Genomic DNA, 20,052 nt, shown 5'->3' with positions numbered 1-20,052 from the left:
TTCTGGTAGTGTTTTTCTTTTAATACAAAGAAGCGATTTGTTGCTGCAACATTTTTACCTCTGCTGGATTATGGAGATATTCTATATATGAATGCTTCTGCTCAGTGTCTTCGGATGGTTGATACTGTGTATCGTGCTTCTCTGAGGTTCATCGCAAACCGTACATTTCAGACTCACCACTGTGAGTTATACCCTCGGGCATGATAGCCTGCTTTGGCCAGTCAGTCTCATTTATACGGTTTTATATATTAGGCAATACTCGGATTTCTGCCTTCCTATATATGTTCCCTGGTTGCAGTGAAACATGCTGGTCATTATTCTCTTCATCCGCATGGTTACTTGTTGCTTTTTGTTCCATTTGCCCAAACTGAACTTGGCAAAAGAGCTTTTGTCCATTTAGCACCTTCGGTTTGGAACGAGCTGCAGAACGACTAAAAAATGACAGAATTCATTTATTAAGTGATTTTAAATCAGAACTAAGAATCTTTGAGGCCAGTTCCAGAACATGCAACTGTTTCAATTAGATTGCTTGTCATTTTATTGAATTTCATTTTATTTAAAAAAACCCAACATTTTACAATTAGTTTTGTGTGTGTGTGTGTTGTTGCCTTTGTTTAATTGTGTAATTTGTGTAACTGTGAGATACTTGCTGCTGCCTATCTTGGCAGGGAGACCCTCTTTTTCAAGGTCTCCCTTGAAAAAGAGGTTTTTAATCTCAATGGGATCTTCCTGGTTAAATAATTTAGAATGATGACATTAGCATGTAACTCAAAGCACTGTGATGTCTTAACTGGTATCTTGTAGAGCTGCTAGCATGATATTGAGTTGTGTGTCTTAAAGGTTAAAAGTGCGCTTTCTCTGTAGATGAGGAGTATGGTGACGACAAGCCGAAGAAGGTGCGACCAGCGCCTCGTGAGCACAAGCGCTCAAAGAACTCGCAAGATGACAGGTGAGCCCTAAGTGGAGATTTGGTAGGATTGTTGGTGTCTGGTTACAGTTTCTAATGCAGCGTCAGACACTGTGATCAATTTTACACTTTATCACTTGGATGGAAAGGAATAGACTTGGATCTAAAGGTCCGGCAAACAGGTACATGGTGAAGCGTATGGTGATCCTTCCTGATGAGCTGTACACCTGAGCCTTTATAGGAAAATAGAAAACAGGAAATAAATTGTTGATTAAATATATGTTTAAAAAAGGAGAGATCCAGGTGACAGTTATCAGTTTTTCAGACAGGGCTGGAAGAAGGGAGGAAAAAGTGGTACATACATCACATGTTGTGTGTATCATGTAGTTGGCACATAGGAAAAATCAGGATATCAGAATATGCATGTTTTTGTTAGTGAAAGATCTCAATGGGAGGATATTAACTGTGCCAGAGACAAACACTGGCACTGTTTATCAATTTGTTTAATAGTTCTTGGATATCAAAGCAAGTGCCAGTGCAGTCATAGTGCTGATTGCTCAGTCTCTTACTGCTGCTGCCACCTGTGGCACAGCCCACCACGGGTGGCCTTTTTAATTCTCTCTATCATGTGTGATTATCGCGCTGTTTAATCGGCATGTTGGTGTGTTATTTGGCAGATAAAATCACAGTTATGTGAATAAATTAGTTTTGTTTTGTATTTTTAAATTTTTTACTCAGTAATGTAACAGTAGGCAAAATGAAACATGCTTCCCACTGAATGAATGATGTTGAATCAGTGAGAATAACACTGGCTGGAGCTTATCAGGACATCTTTCAGACCAGTCCTCAGCACATTACGTCCATATTATTTCATCCATGCCAGTCCGTTGCAGTCTGTCTTGTTGATGAGTTCCTGGCTGCCTTTCCTCAACTTACTGAAGACACTGTTTTGTTTATTTCCTGTTCTGCTCCCCAGTGAGGACTCTGATGACAAGCTCTCCAAATCCAAAAATGATTCAGCAGGTAAGTCAGTCTGAGTTGCATGAAAAAGGTTGACTCTCTCTGAAAACAGCTGGAGTTTGGTTAGCGCTCACTGACTTCCTCTGTGTCGATACTAAAGATGACTTTGGCAGCGATGATGAAGACAATGACTTTGGAGAGGAGGAGGATGAAGACGGAGGAAGTGACTATGAAGAAAAAAGAGGGAAAAAGGGAAAGAAAGCCAAGGTGGAGAAGCCCAGCAAGCGGGGGCCGAAGAGAAAACGGGCTGCAGGTAACACAAGTTTGTTTGAACGCTACTTCTAATTCTCCACTAGAACTCTGGCAGCATGAAATATTGAAGACGTATGCAGCTTTTAATGTTGATCAGTTTTGTATATGAAATTTTACTTTGGACAGTGTTATCCACACACACGGTCAGATTGACTAAGAGGGGCAAATGATGATGAGCTTGCAATCTCAGGAATGTGGTGATGGAGATTGGGAAGATCTGGGAATGTTCTCGGGGCTACAACTGGCATTATGCTAATTTATAAACAAAAGAATGCAACAAATCAAATAATGACCAGCAAACTTTAGCAAGAGTGGTCGGAAAACAAGCAATCAATCATATCAAAAAATCATATGGTAAATGTGTAGGTTTTCCTCATTTTCTGCATAAAATTCAGATCACTTAACGGCATCTGAAGAAGAATCAACGTTCTGATGTGAATGTGTTTGTGGTCTAACTGATCTAACAAGCTCTGATCCAGACTGTGGCATTGAGGTAGGGGCATCTACCTCAATGCCACAGTCTGGATCAGAGTTTAGGTGGAGATGCCAGGTCTCTCTTGCAAATGAGATTTTAACCTCAATGAGACTCTTACCTGGATAAATAAAGGACTAATAAAAAAAAGGTTTGTGTGATCGAGCACACGATTTTGATTTGCTCAGCTCTAGTCGACCCTTTGAGTAAAAAGGTTCAACCTCTGAGAGCGGCACCCTGCGCTTATGTGTTCAGCATTTCCACAAAGTGTTTTCTTGAGAAAACAAAACCACTCAAGGAATAAGTCATCGTTTTGAGATTGATATTAGTCATGGACTCTTTACTGGTCGCCTGGTAACTGGTCTAAAGGAAAAACTAACCAAGAGCCTCATTCTTGGTAAAAAGCGCCACCTTTAGTGTTAAGTTTTTTAAACTCTCAGAAACAGGCTGTAGTCTGAGCTTCAGATGTGGCGCGAAACATTTTAGCAGCATCAAAGAAACAAAGGAGTTGGCAGCTATTCTTGGTAAAATTTCAAAACTGTCTAAAGTTGGATCTGTTGTGCTCTGTCTGTATTCTTAGATCTGACCAAACAAGGCGGATGCCAGTTTATCAGCTTTGTTCTGTGTAGCCATGGCAGTGTGTTATAGCTTCAGGAGACTCCACAATGTTATCCTCGTGGTTTTATCTTAAACGATAAAGAGATCATTGACATCGATCGCTTGACATTACACATCCAGCTGGAGGATATCTCACTCAGCCCACCACAGCTCGAGAGCACTGGATGTGCTCTCCTGGACATTTATTCCTCCCACATTTTCAGCTGATTGAAGCATTTGCCTACAACGGTCCCCGACACTGTGACGCTGTGATTTATTATTACTGTGAATGGAAGCTACGGTGGACGAGGCTGATCAGTCACTGTCATCTGATGAGCTGCAATTATAAATACTGACAACATATCAGTATTTGTGATTAATAAATTAATTAATTGATGGTCCAGACAATATCCTGTTCGCATCTGCTGCCCTCTTTTTAGTTATAGCGGAGCCTGTGGGAAACAACTTTATGTTGCTGATTTAAATCTGCCTTTATATTTCTGCCTCATCAACAAACAAATGGATAGTTACAAACACACCACGCTGTGTGTGTGTGTTCCTTCAGTAATTGCAGTGGAGCCAGCAATGTGGGCCTTCAGATGTCCTACATGGCATAAATGGCTTACCTGCAATGCTCCACTGTGACTTTTCATTACACATCAGGGTTGTACAAGTTGTGTTTGTGCTGTATTGCTTTGCTGCTAAGCTGTTTAGGCAGTATCCCCTCACGTATGTTCATTAGTTACAGTATGGATGTGAACCGTGCGCTCATGCTGGTAGTCTGCATTTATGGTATTCATACTGGAAGTGACTCCTTCTCAACAGCAGCAGTAATGTTAAGTTTTCTGTGTTTGGGGCACTCAGTATACATCATGGAGGATGGATGGCACCACCTAAAGGCCACAATATACCTGCTGTAATGGCCGTTTCACTCACCGCAGCAACCGCAGGAATCCTCTGCAGTATTCTCCTGGACAAAAGGTGTCGCCAATCAGACAGTATTGCCACATCAGGGCTCTAGACTAACTTTTTGCCATGGGCGCACCGGCACAAAAGTTAGGCGCACTCAAATTTTTCAACCGCATCGCTTAACACTGGAGTTTTACATGTGCACTTTTTGGGGGGGGAAGTTGCAGTCCATACAGACAATATTCATTTCTAAATGATTAACTAACAATCTTGTGCTTAAAGTGCTTTGTCAGTACTGTAGAAAATGTTATTGTAGAAAACTTAATCATTATCTCGTCCTCCTCTGACGACCTGTTTGCTGCTGCCTGCTGCTGAAAGGCAGTGGGGAGAGGGGACACTTGGGCAGTGCATTTATTGCAGCATATAATGTGTTTTCTGGATACACTGCTGCTTTTTCAGCGTTCAGAGATTGATGGCACCGTGTCAGAGCTGGCTATGAATTTCAGACGGATCAGTCCTTAACTTAACACAAAAGTTATCAATAGTTCTTTTCATCTTTTCTTATTACCCACAGCTACATCCACTTCTGTCGGGCCTAGGCTACTCAGGGCTGGGTATCATCACTGATTTCTATAATCCATTCGATTCCGGTTCTCAAAGTCCTGATTCGATTCAATTTAGCCTCAGACAGTCAGAAATATTATAATTCTGATCATTTATCAGTACTGATACATGTGAGACTTCATCAGAATTGTGGACATCACAGCAGATGCCTTTGTGTGAAAGTAACTGAGAATAAAACAGAAAAACATGAAGGAGATTTTTCTGGCCTGGCTTTTTATAGCAGATAACCTTAAAAATATTCTGCAATTTTGCACAATTTTAAAAAGTTTACATTTCTTCAGTATTGAACAGCAGAAATTAGGCTTTCTTGTCCGAGGTCATTTAAGTGAAAAAAAGAAAAAGAAAAGAAAAAGACAGCGACCGACAGCGCTGTAAACAACGGTAGACTGGTGGGTAATAAGCGAATGAAAAATGCAGAAAACAGAGATTTGAGACGGGAAACTGTTCTTGAAGTACAGAGAGAGAGAGAGAGAGAGCTGTGTATGAAGTGTGATTTTTTTTTTTTTTTTTTTTTTTTTTGTTAATCGTGGTGGAAGCAAAACAGCACAAGTCAGAGGGAATTCATGACGATGTTTATCAAATGTGAAGCGTAGTTTGCTGCTTTTGCTGCTGGCTCGGTGAATTTTGGTTGGAGAGAGAGACAAAACCTGCAGCTCAGCGCAAAAAGACGTAAACACAGCGCGGACCCGGCGCATCAGAATCGGTGAGCTCCGACGGCATGTCCGTCTACGGGCCATCGGGTGAGAAAGCTGAGAAAGACAAAGCTGATTCTGATGTGTCGGGTCCGCTCTGTGTTTACGTCTTTGTGCAGAATCCGTGTACCTGCTCTCATTTGCTGTTTGGTGGTTGTTGAACTAGTTTTGTGAGCTTTAATCTGAGAAACTGGTGTTTCTGGCAAAACACAGTTATATTTAAAAGTCAATTCAGGATTTAATGAATCGATATCGCTTTATTCAAGCTACTCACCTCCTCCCTCTATCCACCTGCACTTTCAACTGGACCACGGCCAATCAAAGGGGTCCCACCCCTGACTATCTCTGATTGGTTTAGTCCACGATAGGGACATAATGTGTGTCTGTTGTTGACCACACGGAGAGTTGCAGAGATTTTTTTTTTTTTTTCTTTTTTTTTTTTTTGTGTTACCCGAACAGTTTGACCAAATATTTTTTTTTTTTTTTAGTCGCACCATTGAAAAATTTGGTCGCATTTGCGACCAAATTGGTCGCACTCTAAGCTGCTATAAGCGCTGCTATAGGAGGAGGACAAGTCAATACCAAAGCCAAGACTTTGGAGAGGGGGCACAAACTCTGAAGTTTTCAAACCATTCCAAACGGTCTCTGAGCTCTTGAGCTGGAATATCATTAAAATGGCGGGAAAAGCCGACATGATTATGCACTCATGTCCTCAACCCAGCGGTGGCGGCCACAGCGCAATGAGCCCAATTGCAAGAATCTCAGAACTGTGCGACAAGTCGAGCATAATAGCACTGTTAATGGGTGCATGCTAACCACCAGCCTGCACTGGCATGGCTGCAGCTGTATTGGTTTTTGCTGATCTCACAGAGGAATGATGGGACAGTAGAACTGTCTTTTTTCTTCTTCTTCGTCTTCTTCTTCTTCGTCTTCAACGACCAATTGATGTAGAGGGTTTGTTGCGGAATTAGTGGAAAGGTCTATGTCTGAATAGAAATACAGTTGCATGATACCGGAGATCAAATAAAAGCATTATATAGAGCAGCATTAAGGCACTGTTTCCATTTGTCTTGTTTGTTTGTTTTACCCATCATCCCCTGAGTCGTTGTGTAACTGTCTGTGTGTTTTCTTGTGTAGATGACAGCGATGACGACAGGGAAGTGAGTCGAAAGCGTACAGTGCGTCAGGCGGCCTCAAAGGCCGTGTCCAAACAGAGAGAGATCCTGCTGGGAGATGGAGGCAGCGAGGATGAGGAACATGAAGATCAAGAGGAGTCCTACATGGACCGTATGTAGAACACAGCACACTTTGTTTTTAGTGAAGACATGAGCTGCTGTATCAATGTTCCTGTATCTTCATGTGCTAGAACAAAGACAACAGTGAGCTGTTTTGTAGAATGAATTTTGATCACAGCTTAAATACTATTTTCTGAGCTTCAGATGTGGCGCGAAACATTTTAGCAGCATCAAAGAAACAAAGGAGTTGGCAGCTATTCTTGGTAAAATTTCAAAACTGTCTAAAGTTGGATCTGTTGTGCTCTGTCTGTATTCTTAGATCTGACCAAACAAGGCGGATGCCAGTTTATCAGCTTTGTTCTGTGTAGCCATGGCAGTGTGTTATAGCTTCAGGAGACTCCACAATGTTATCCTCGTGGTTTTATCTTAAACGATAAAGAGATCATTGACATCGATCGCTTGACATTACACATCCAGCTGGAGGATATCTCACTCAGCCCACCACAGCTCGAGAGCACTGGATATTATTTTCAGACTTTAGGTCTGTTGGTTTTTAGTTTGATCTATAGCCTCCATTCTTCGTGACAATAGTAGACATACTGTGAGCATGCATGCACCTTTTTTGGCCTCTTTAAACCATACATAAACCATCGTGTTAGTGATGTTTTTGTTTGAAGCCTGGAACGATTTGGTTCTTTTGAAACTGTACAGGAAGCCAAGCAATTCAAAAATGCTTGACAAAAACAAGACACCATTCATCTAGCTGTACATCCAGCACATAAGCCACTGTGCATACCTCACTCTGGGTATTCACACTGGAAATAGCCATTTTCCCACACATGATGGGAAAATGGAGGCATTAGAAAACATATTTGGTCCCTTTCTGTGCATTTGATTATAACTCCTGTGTCCTGGAGGTTAATGTTCAACAGCGTGTTTATCTCCATAATTTACAAAGTTAACTTCAAGTTGTATTCACTCACCAGAGTTTGTCAGCTAAGCTAAGTTCAGTAAGCTATTTTCTGATAACTTAATTGGTTCTATTACTAGTTTTAGTAGTCTTTAGTCTTGTGTTTTTGCTCCCTATATATGTTTCCAGTTGGATGATAAAGCAGGTTGAGTTTGGGGGCAGAGCTACATTGGGATCGACAAGTCTTTAGATCATGAACATGCAGTTTTCCTCAGGTTTCTCCAGCAGACCTACCCCCCAGTTTCAAAATCCCTGGATTGCTTTTTGGTGGGGCCTTGCTAATCAATAGGTGACGCTGAGTTCACTACTTCCATCTTTTATGTATAGTCTGTGCTTCCCACAAACAGATGTAGTAGTTAAGTATCAGTAGACGCTAGGGGTGCAACGGATCAAAAATCTCACGGTTCGGATCAGATCACGGTTTTAAAGTCACGGATCGGATCAATTTTCGGATCAGCAAAAATAGAAAAAAAAAGACAAAAATTCTACTCGCCGTTTACTTATGTAAGTATTTTTTGCCTATTAAAAAACATTCAACTGAAGACTCATTCCACGCACTTATATAAAAACAAATTAAGGTGCAATATGGACATTATGGACCATGCTGGGCAGCCTCTGCATCATCTGCACATGGCCATAAACAACCAGAGGAGTCTGTTCAGTGACAGGTTGCTTCTCCCAAAGTCAAGGACCAGCAGACTTAAAAAGTCCTTTGTCCCACACGCCATCAAACTATTTAACTCCTCGCTGGAGGGAAAACGGGGACAGAGGAGGGGGGAACAAGTAAGCTGTAGTGCCTTTTCACTGTGCAATAGTTTTTGTTAATATCCAACGGTGCAATAGACTCACAATACTTGAAATGTGGCGTTCCCTTGTATCCTTATTCCTATTTATTCTATTTATCCCTTTTGTATACTCTGTATTTATAAATGTGTAAACATTGTATATTTCTGCTCACATTCTGCAACTTCTGTGGGTGCTGTGCTACTGGAAACTGAATTTCCCGGAGGAACCCACCCGAGGGATAAATAAAGTTTCATCTAATCTAATGTAATCTATAGGGCAGTGCAGGGCTTTGTAGCTACCACTCCGCTGTGATATAACGGGCGGTCACGGTCACGTGGCTTTCCGTTGCCCTGGAGCTCCACCCATTTGTAGTTGGAGCAACAGAAGATGCCTGGGACAGTTCAGCCATAACTTTAAACTTCTCCTGCTCATACATGCTTGGAAGGATCTTGTCACTGAAGTGGACGCGCAACGAGATATCATAGCGTGGCTCAAGCACGTTCATCACAGTTTAAACCTTGTTTTGCACAACAGACGACGGCCTCCCGTCTGCAGCTAAACACCCCATTAGCTTTTAGCTTTAGCCCGGTCGGACTGGGCAGCAAAGGGCTGCTTAAATGCCGCAAACTCCTCTGCTCCGCTGCTTGGACCGCTAGCGCTACCGCTTGACAGACTGACGACGCGCACCATACACATACTTTTTTTTCTTTTTCGAATCTTCGGATCACGTGCGTACCGAACCGTGGAGTGGGATCGGTTCGGATTTCGGATAAACCGTGATCCGTTGCACCCCTAGTAGACGCCCAAGTCTTGCAAATTGGGTGTGACCCAGAGGGCCACAACAGTCAAACTGAAAATGGAATCATCCTCTAAAGCCACAGTGCTATCATGGTATTAAGTGGAACTGGAAACGGATGAAGACATTAAAGTAACTCAGTATTTGAAATGGTTTTTGTTTTAAACTGAAGCTGGGGAGGCTTTAATGTCCCAGGCATGCTGTGTATGTATGTAAACAGTGACTCTTGTTCAGTTGGATACCCTCTGTGCTCGCTCTCTGAGAATCCTCTGTGTCCTGTTTGCAGCTGACGAGTCTGGCAGCGATGAGGACTTCATGGTGGAGGATGACGATGACAGCGACTACGGTCACTCCAAGAAGAGAGGCAAGAAGGTGATTCGACGGCGACGGACAGACAAGGAGAAGAAAAGCCCCAAGCCACGGCTAAAGGCCACAGGTGAGGCAGCCAATCAGGATACAGGTGCAGGAAGATGGGTCCCAGTATGCCTGTGACGTGGCTTGCTTGCTCACCGTAACATCATTGTGCAGTCACAGGAGATCACTGCAGTATTCTCCTGAACGATAGATGTCGCCATTCAGACAGTACAACCACAAAAGTGCTGATGTAGGAAGAGAAGTAGTCGAAACCAGAAACAACAACTTTCCAAGTGATTTTTTTCCACAAAGTTTTCAAACAGCTGCAACATTTCCCTCTGTATATCTGTGTATGTTTGAGCACACAAAACCTTCAGTTTTTACACCCAAGTTGTTTATTTTAGGAACTGTCAGAATATTAAATGAATATGTTAAGTAAATTGGCATGCTGACTGTGAATCCTGTTCAAAAGTTACAATCTTAAATGCTTATACGGGGCTGGGTTGCAGGCAGAGAAGCCCAAGCCTCCCTCTCAGTCACATCCAGCTTATCTGGGGAAACACTGAGGCATCCCCGGGCCAGCCAAGCAATATAATCCTTTCAGTGAGTCCTGGGTGAGGTGTTCTAGGCATGTCCCATTAGGATTTGACCCAGGGGGCGACCATCTCCAAGTAGCAGTGCTATTTTGAACCCCTCTTGAATGACTCAACTCAGAACCCTATCGGTGAGAGAGAGGACAGTCACCCTTCTAAGAAACCTAATTTCCACTGTTTGTGTCTGCAGTCCTATTTTTTGCCTTCAAAATAATGAAGGATAATAAGCTGCAGCTCCATCTGGTGGCAGATGGACACAGCAATTTGTAGCATTTTCAATAAAAATGTTAACAATTAGATTAAATAACTAGTGCGTCAGGTACTAGTGACAACAGTGGCGATCAGTCGACTAGTCATTACCCTGCCCTTCCTTCTCTCACCCCAACCAGTCACAGCAGATGGCCCCACCCCTCCCTGTGCCTGGTTCTGGCAGAGGTTAAAAGGGAGTTTTTCCTTCCCACTGTCGCCAAAGTGCTCATAGGGGGTCATGATTGTTGGATTTTTCCCTGTATGTATTGTAGGGTCTTCCTAACAATATAAAGCGCTTTGAGGCGACTGTTGTTGTGATTTGGTGCTGTATAAATAACATTGAATTGAATAGTCGCGCACATCGTGTTTTGTGTGCTGTAAAACGAGAGCTGAACACAATTTTCCTGAGAAATGCAGGAGAAAAAAAAACACACTCTGTTCCTCTGTTCCTCAGAAAAACTTTCCTGTCAGGATCAAGTTTGTGCAACCCGGCACATTCAGAATAATCCACCTTGATGAAACTACAGCACATCACCACTTCACTCAGTTACTACTGCTCACTCAGCACAGTCTGTCCCTGAAAGCATCACATCACTCTGTGTTTATCTGAATCTTTGTCTTGTGAAAGGGAAAAAGTACAGTGCTTATTTCTTCCAAAAGAACAAATATGAATTTAGATAATGACATAAATGAAAGTAAGTCGCTGCTTGCTGACAGAAACACTGCATCAGGCTATTACAGGACTACACATTTACACCATGTACATTAACAAGTACTTGTTAAGGTTGATGGTGCAAAATTGCGTCACTGAGTGGATTCTGAACAGAAATGGAAACAGAAAAATATGAATTAGTTTGCATTTGCTTCGCACCTTTGCTTCAGGTGTGTCAGTGCAGAGCAGTGGGTACCGACCAGTGTTAAATGTATTCCTCATTGTGAGTTAAAGTTACATGGCAGCCCACCTGTGTGCATTTACCTGTGCGATTAGTCACTGACTGATTTGTGTCCCTCTCTCTGAAGTGACCCCCAGCCCAATGAAAGGAAAGGGGAAGGGGCGCCCCAGCACCAAGGCCATGGAGAAGAGCTCACCCAAAGAGGAAGAAGAGGAGGAGGACCCAGAGAGTGCCCTGGAGGAGGAAGAGGAGGAGCCCGAGAAGAAGGAGAGTTCCCCAGCTCCCAAGAAGACAAAGGAGGCCACAGGAGGAGAAGAGGAAGAGGAGGACGAGGAGGAGGAGGATGGCTCAGAAGAGGAGGCACCCTCTGGAGAAGACTAGAAGATGGTACCCATTTGAAGCCCATCCTCCACATCTCTCTCTGTCTGTTCTCAGTGGGGTTTTTTCTGTTCTTCTTTTTGTTGTTTTGGTTTTTTTTTCCTTTTTGTTTTGCTCTGCGTTTAGACTTTTGTTTGGGTTTTTTTTTTTTTTTTTTTGGGGGTTTGTGCCGGTGGCCTGGCTCAGTGGTTTGGACTTGGTGTGCTTCTTTAACCTCCCCCCTCCTTCTCGCTGCCTCCAGCTTGGACATAGTGCTCCTGTGGCTGTACAGCATATGTAAGGACTTAGTATTTTCTCTTCATCCTTCTGGATTTTCGTGTGAAAACTCTCAGCGCTAGCAGGCATCCGTCCCGAGTGTGAACACACCCCTTCACTGCTGTTTATCTTTGTTTCCTCCTTATCAGGCATGACTGGCCACACTCTTTACTATTTTTTTTTTACTGATATGTGTCAGTAAGTTGAGCGCTGTATTTGCAACATGACGTTGAGTGAGCACATGCAGGCAAGCGGTAAAGCCTTCACCCTCTCTGGTTTGCTTTTTTTGGCACCAGGTGGTTGTTTTAGACGGTTCTTTGAGTTTGAGCAGCGTCTTTTAAATTCTTTTTAAAGCTAGCTCCGCTTCCTTCAGACACTTTGATCTACATAGTTTGCGGCTGCTGCTTCATTAAAAGTGTAACTGGGTGTTCGCTACATGTCAGACTGCCACCGTCGCACATTTCAAGAAGACACACGGGTGTGTGCGCCTTTGCATACACGCTTAAATTTTCATTGGGGTACTTTTTGTATTTTTCCTCTAAGCCCATCAGCTGCCTTTGTGAAACGGTTTCTGTTGTTGTACGTCAGGCTTTCTAATAACCTCCTTTTAAAAAAACACACAATTTCTATTCCCTGCATGGCTACAGCATCTTCTGAATACTCAAGCCCTTGTGCCAGGCATACTGAAACCTTGTTATTTTAAGAAAGAGGTGTTTTTCTTTTCTTTTCTTTTCTTTTTATTTCTTTTCAGAGTTAAAAAAAAAAATGAATGTTTTTCTCCTGTTGGTTATTGTTCTAATTCTCTATTCAGATTTTTTTTGTAATGTTTGTTTTTTAAGAAAAAGAAATAAAATGTATCTTGATTTTAAAGAAAAAAATGTCGACCCTATCCAATCTGTTCTTGCCTGATGGTTTGACCAACCATCCCTCCTTTGACTTATTCTGTCCTTTTCATGCCCCCCCTCCCACCCCCAAACACATCAGCTTTAGCGAGGTCCATGTTTCCTGGAGGCTTTTGTTTTTTTGTTTTTTATTTTGCCCACATTACTGTTTCCACAAGTGGACACCTTTTTGACTCCAGATTTCCACAGTCCTGCGACTCGGGAGTAGATTAAAAGGGGGCAGCTCGGTATATATCCGGCATTTGTTTCTCTGTCAATGCCTTAATTTTCATTGAGTTTCGGTCATGGCTCTGATTATATCGTCACTGGAGGCCCGAGAATGTAATCTGTCCTCAAGTTTTAGGTCTTTGCTACAAACGGCAAATTAGGCTTAAAACGAGTCAACAATCTGTACGATCAGCAATCCAAAGCCATAAAACGATCTCAAAACTAGTGACTCGGAGATCAGGTGCAGCACTTGTGAGATTAAACTTTTTTTTCTTTTTTCTTTTTTTTTTTTTTTTTTTTTTTTTGCAACGAATAGTGTTTGATGTCAAAGCAAAAAACAAAGAAAAAAAGCAAAACAAAACAAAAAAACAAAAAAAATAAAAAAGCAAGTCTGTATTGCGGTCTTGGGAATGTGTTTTCACATCAAGTCTGAGGCTGCAGTAAACGTCAGTCCTGGATGCGTACAGGACCCACTCGAACCTAGTCCCTGGTTCAGAAGCACATTAGATTGTTTTCCGACTGTCCTCGTTCGCAGGTTAAAGTGTTTTTTTCTACATTCAGGTCCTGAATTGGCACCCATCTGTACCTACTGTCATTTTCTGATTGGAACTTTAAAAAAACCCAAAAAAACGTTTGTTTATATCAAACTTACGCTCCAAGAGCTGTTAGCGGTAGGGTCAGATAGCGGCTCGTAGTTCACAGCACTGAGGGCTTGAATGAGGTTCCTATCATCTTCCCGCAGGAGCCACATGGCATAAGGCTATGAATTTCTCCTCTCTCATTCATTCACCAACTTCTGTTCTCTTTCTGATGTCTTTTTTTTTTGTTGTTTTTGTTTCAATCTACCTTCAGTTGTACTGGCAATGTAAATGTAAGCCAAGTTGTGATTCCTACAGGAGACCAAGTGGAGAAGATTTTGTCAGTAGTGTGGAAAAGGAACGCTGAACTCTTGAATCTTTTTGCATGTTGTGGAAAAGTGCGAAGCGGTGATGATGATGGTGGTAATGGCAATATTGTGGTCTTACAAAAAAAAGTATTAACAACGATGTTGATAATGTTTTTGGTTTCCCAGCTTCTAATAAAGGCAACCTACTTTTTATACAGATTAACTACTTGTTTTGTGCCGTTGAGCTCTGTGTGGGTGGTGACTGGAGGGATGAGCAAGAAGCGTTTGAGGGGTAATAAACTGCAGTGCCCTCTGACTACCACTCGGGGGCGACGTGTTCAACAGCACCACTATGTTTTCAGATGTTGATCAGGTCTGGTCACCAGATGCTATATTTAGATGGGCTTAGTGACAGTGCTGCTGAGGCACTCGTAACCCAGAGGGGGTAGGAAGAACATTTGATCTGTGTGTGTGTGTGTGTGTGCGCGCGAATATATTCCCTCAATTTTACACTAAATGTGGACCTCTCTATCTAAATAGATTTTACACAGAACACAGTACAGTTTTTAGCTGGTACACAATAAATTATAATTGCCCCAGCCACGGACCATCAATCTAATGCCACCTGAGCTCTTTAGAGCTTTACACAACATAAACTTTAGTAAGGCCTTGAAAGCCAATAAAACAGGATATAATAAAAGTGAACTTAAAACACTGCTAATATAAAGTGAAAGGTCAGAGGCTGACTAAAACTACAGCGAGTGGAAATAAGGATTAAAATAAAGTGCAGAGGTAGTTTGGTGTAGTTGTTGCACCTTGTTGCAATCAGTGTTATAGTTGAGAAAAACTGAACTATATCTAGATGTGGTAAAATGTTTAGTAACTGAAATACAATCCAAAACGGAAGTAATGTTGTGTACTCAAGAGTACACTTAAAAAAATGAAAAAGGGAACACTTTTTAATCAGTGTGGAATAAAGTCATTAAACCTTTTGTGATATTGATCTGGTCAGTTAAGTAGCTGAGGGGTGTTAATGAGATTAACAGATGGTGCACAAGAGAGGCTGCAATGAGACAACCCACAAAACAGGAATGGGTTTAAAGTTGGAGGCCATGAAACATTTTTTCTCATCTTTTCTGGCTGTTGTCTAGTTTTGCACTTGGCTAGGGTCAGTGTCTCTACTAGTAGCATGAGGCGATATCTGAACCCTGCAGAGGTCGCGTACGTCCAACTCCTCCAGGATGGCACATCAGAATCAGAATCGTGTTTATTGGCCAAGTATATGTGCAGACACATACAAGGAATTTGGTTCCGGTAGATTGAGGCTCTCAAGCACAGCAATGTAAATCACACGCACACACACACACACACACACATACATTACCCATGCATACACATACATACACAAAGCTGTGTAAACCAACTATAAATAACCAATCTAAACTTATATACATAAAATACAGAAATGAAATGAGGTGGAATGAATACTACAGAATGTACATAAGGTGCAGTTGCAGTCTGGCAGTGGGAGCAGTGTGACAGGTCAACTGTTTAGAAGGGAGATGGTGAGGGGAAAGAAACTGTTCCTGTGTCGGGTGGTCCTGGTCTGCAGGCTTCTGTACCATCTGACAGAGGGCAGCAGATCAAAAAGTCTGTGTCCAGGGTGTGGGGGGTCTGTGATCATTTTCCCTGCCCGTTTCCTGGTTCTTGAGAGGTACAGATCCTGGATGGAGGGCAGGGGGGCGCCGATGATCCTTTCTGCTGCCCGTACAGTCCGCTGCAGTCTGCTCCTGTCCTGTTTAGTGGCTGCACCATACCAGACTGTGATGGAGGAGCACAGGACAGATTCAATGACCGCAGTGTAGAACTGGATCAGCAGCTCCTGTGGAAGACTGTACTTCCCCAGTTGTCTCAGGAAGTGCATCCTCTGCTGGGTCTTTTTGAGGATGGAGTTGATGTTGGTCTCCCACTTCAGGTCCTGGGAAATGGTGGTACCCAGGAACTTGAAGATCTTCACAGTCGACACAGGGCTGTCTGATATGGTAAGGGGGGGCAGAGTTGAGGGATGTCTCCTGAAGTCCACTGTCATCTCTAAAGTTTTAAGAGTGTTCAGCTCCAGATTGTGCTGACTGCACCAGAGTACCAGCCGCTCAACTTCCTGCCGGTATGCAGACTCATCACCATCCTGAATGAGGCCAATGACGGTGGTGTCATCTGCAAACTTTAGGAGTTTAACAGCCGAGTTCTTGGAGGTGCAGTCATTAGTGTAGAAGGAGAACAGTAGTGGTGAGAGGACACATCCTTGAGGGGCACCAATACTGAGGGACCGAGTTTCAGAGGTGATCTCCCCCAGCCTCACTTGTTGCTTTCTATCTGTCAGGACGCTGGTGATCCACTGACAGGTAGCTGGTGACACGCTGAGCTGGGAGAGTTTGGAGGAGAGAAGTTCAGGCACGATGGTGTTAAAAGCCGAACTAAAGTCCACAAACAGGACCCTGGCATAAGTTCCCGGGCGGTCGAGGTGTTGCAGGATGTAATGCAGCCCCATGTTCACTGCATCATCCACCGACCTGTTTGCCCGGTAGGCAAACTGCAGAGGGTCCAGCTGGTGGCCTGTAATGTCCTTCAGATGGGTTAACACCAGTCATTCGAAGGATTTCATGACCACAGACGTCAAGGCGACTGGTCCGTAGTCATTCAGTCCTGTGATGGTGGGTTTCTTGGGAATAGGGATGATGGTGGAGCGTTTGAAGCAGGAGGGAACTTCACACAGCTCCAGGGATCTGTTGAAGATGCGAGTAAAGATGGGAGCCAGCTGTTCAGCACAGGTTTTGAGGCAGGAGGGTGAGACACCGTCTGGTCCGGGGGCTTTCCTGGGCTTCTGTTTCTGAAATAGTCTGCTCACATCCTCAGTGTGTATTCTGAGTTTCAGGGAGGAGGAAAGGGGGGTGAGAGGTGTGATGGAGGTCGTTGAGTCTGGATTGGAGAGGGTGGTGCAATACATGCCATCGGTAGAAGGTTTGCTTGGTCTCACAGTGCATTCTCAAGGAGATTCCAGGAGACAGACAGTTATTCTAGGAGAGCTGGACAGGGCTGTAGAGGGTCCGTAACCCATCAGCAGAACCAGTATCTGCACCTTTGTGCGAGGAGGAACAGGATGAGCACTGCCAGAGCTATGAAATTACCTTGAGGAGGACACTGATGTGAATGTCTCTGACCAAACAGTCAGAAAACAGCTTCATGAGGGTGGGCTCACGGTCAGGCATTGTGGAGCCCAAGTGGTATTTGCCGTAGAATATCAGAATTAACGGGTCCATTGCTGGCCCCCTGTTCTTTTCACAGATGAGAGCAGGTTCATTCTTAGCATATCTGACAGACTTGAAAGGGTCAGGAGAAGCCGTGGAGAACATTATGCTGATTGTAACATTGTTCAGCATGACCAATTTGGTACTGGCTCAGTGATGGTCTGGTGATGCGTATCCACAGAAGGACTTTTTGAGTTCAGCCGTCTTTAGGTTAATCATTTTCATTTCTCCAAAACGAGGTGACATCCTTTCATTCCTAACACATTACCCAGACCTTATCAGGATTTCTTTTTTTCCACATTGCAATCTAATGTGTTTTCTTTGTGTTTTCTTTGTGTTGCTTTAAGTTTTTTTTTAATAGTATATAAATGACATTTCTTTATTTATTGTCAGTGACTATCTGTGTATCCGCGACTCACTGAATTTTGGTATAGTTCTGCAAAAGGATGCCCCTGTTGAAGCAAATCAATTTGTGAAATTTCTCTTCTAGATATTCCCGGCATTAACATCAGCACAAAAACTGTGCTGGGAGCTTCATGGCATGGGTCCCTCTGTCTAGCAGTCTGGTGGACATGTCTGGGTTTGGGAAATGCCAGAAGATCATTACCTGGCTGACTGCACTGTGCCAACTTTAGAGTTTGGTGGGGTAGGAATCATGCTGTGGAAAATCTTAATGCTTTATCTCACCCAGACATTTTGGATAATTCTATGGTTCAGATTTGTTAGAGCTGTTCTCAGACCCATATAGCAATTTTCGGCTAAACTGAAACAAAAATTGCTCTCATCCAACGTCAGTGCCTGACCTTACAATTTCCTTTCTTCATGTATGGACAAAAGTGTGGCCTACTCTCCAAAATCTAGTAGAAAGCCTTCCCAGAAAAGTGGCGCTGTAATAGCTACAAAGGAATAGGAGCAATGCCAATGGATGTAGAATGAGATGTCATAAAAGCTGCTGGAGCTGTAATGTGTAGATGGCCAAATACTTGTCTATATAGTCTGTTCTTTCTTTTACCTCTCAGGTACGTCATTTATGGAATCACCAGCAATCAACCGCTTTGATTGTATAACAGCATGTCTCAAATTAAAGCTCATCTTCAATTTTTTTTAATACAGACAGTGGAACAAGCAACTGTAGTGTCGGTGCCCCAAATTGTTGTCTGCACTGCAGAGCTAACCTCGCCTTTGTGACATGTTTTTTAAAACTTTCAGAGTGTTTTGGTTTACATATTTAGTTGAAGCACGTTTTTGTTCAGAAATGTCTAAAGGAGTGTAGAAAAATCAAAACCCCCAAAATGTCATGTGTCTACAAACACAACTCAAAGAGGAAAGCTATCCTGCTTGGTGTCTGTTTGATGCTTAATAATTAGTTACATTAGTAACATATTAGACATCAACTTTAGAGAAGATATTTGGTTAATGTAATGTATCTCTTCCACGCGGCCACAAAATATTTTAGTATAATTTTTTAAAGGTAGTAGTGTAAAGTAATCAATAAAAAATTACTTACCTTAAATTTTCATTTCTGTTTGATCACGCTTGGCATGTTTTAAATGTTTCTGGTAGAATTTATTCATTTCCTACAAAGAAGATGAAACTTTAAGGAAGAAATGGTGAAGTGGCGATCGTGGCTCAAGAGTTGGCAGTTCGGGTAATCAGAAGGTTGCCGGTTTGAGCCCCGGCTCCGACAGTCTCGGTCGTTGTGTCCTTGGGCAAGACACTTCACCCGTTGCCTACTGGTGGTGGACAGAGGGCCCAGTGGCGCCAGTGTCCGGCAGCCTCGCGTCTGTCAGTGGGCAGCTGTGGCTACAATGTAGCTTGCCATCACCAGTGTGTGAATGTGTGCGTGAATCTGTGGATGACTGAATGTAGTGTAAAGCGCTTTGGGGTCCTTAGGCACTAAGTAAAGCGCTATACAAATACAGGCCATTTACCAAGTGTCAGGGTATCAACTAATGCTTGCAAGCTTGGCTAGCAAGCTGCATCCATAAACCGCAAAAATTCAACACACAGCCATGTGTAGCATCCAATTAGTAGAATAGTGGGGTAACAGAATTTGACTGTTCACTGTAACTGAAATACAAATTCAGATGAATGGCAGGCTATATTGTTTGTAAGAAAATGTATTTAAAATGCTAGAAAAGACACCAACTGCACAAACACAGTGAAGAGGTTCAACTAGCAAGGGCTTCCAGACAGCTATCGGCAACACTGTCCATGGTCCTAATTCCTAACAGCCACCTCATAGTTGGGTGAAACTGTCCATAGTGACCAAAAAAGTGGTCTCTACCAGGCTGTAAACATGCTTTTTAATGCTGTAAAGTTGGGCAATTCAACATGGGAGCCAATAGGGATTTACTCTGTTTGGAACCAGCCTCAAGGTCCCATTAGTAAAAGTGCAGTTTTTACCATGCCCTGGCTACATTTTTATGCTGTGTGGGTCACCTCTCTTGGCCTGTCAAGTGGCAGTGCAAACACACATGTATGTATCGTTAATGACAAATTCTTTGGTCATCTTTCTGCTGATTCCTGATGAAAACGTTTAAATACTTGTGCTATTGCGCAGGTCAACTTACTGTTACCATTAACAGCAATTCATCTAAGCTGGCAATGCAGCCTAACTGTATCTATGATTCTGACAGCGTCTAGGCATGTATAGCTATGAGTTCTCGACCTTGCAACACTAAACTTCCCCATGTTTGCTCTGACACAACAGTCTGTGCATGGCACCAATACTCTCTCTGCTGTCTGTGCTTGTGCTTCTTTGTGTGAA

General features: G+C 42.9%; 1 protein-coding gene across 1 annotated transcript in view; it reads left to right on the top strand.

Moving 5' to 3' along the window:
- nucks1a (nuclear casein kinase and cyclin-dependent kinase substrate 1a) overlaps window positions 1-14,194 on the top strand; it is a 34,400-nt gene extending 20,206 nt beyond the window's left edge. Inside the window, exons 3-8 of the mRNA XM_031730331.2 lie at window positions 865-949; window positions 1,884-1,930; window positions 2,028-2,180; window positions 6,611-6,760; window positions 9,547-9,696; window positions 11,477-14,194. Coding sequence (XP_031586191.1) covers window positions 865-949; window positions 1,884-1,930; window positions 2,028-2,180; window positions 6,611-6,760; window positions 9,547-9,696; window positions 11,477-11,730 — 839 coding nt within the window. The 3' untranslated portion in view covers window positions 11,731-14,194. The remainder of the gene's footprint in view (window positions 1-864; window positions 950-1,883; window positions 1,931-2,027; window positions 2,181-6,610; window positions 6,761-9,546; window positions 9,697-11,476) is intronic.
- Window positions 14,195-20,052: the final 5,858 nt, after the last annotated feature.

Source organism: Oreochromis aureus, linkage group 5, assembly GCF_013358895.1.
Source record: "Oreochromis aureus strain Israel breed Guangdong linkage group 5, ZZ_aureus, whole genome shotgun sequence".
Classification (NCBI taxonomy): domain Eukaryota; kingdom Metazoa; phylum Chordata; class Actinopteri; order Cichliformes; family Cichlidae; genus Oreochromis; species Oreochromis aureus.
The sequence above is the reverse complement of the archived record's forward strand: the minus strand, read 5'-3'. Positions and strand labels throughout refer to the sequence as shown.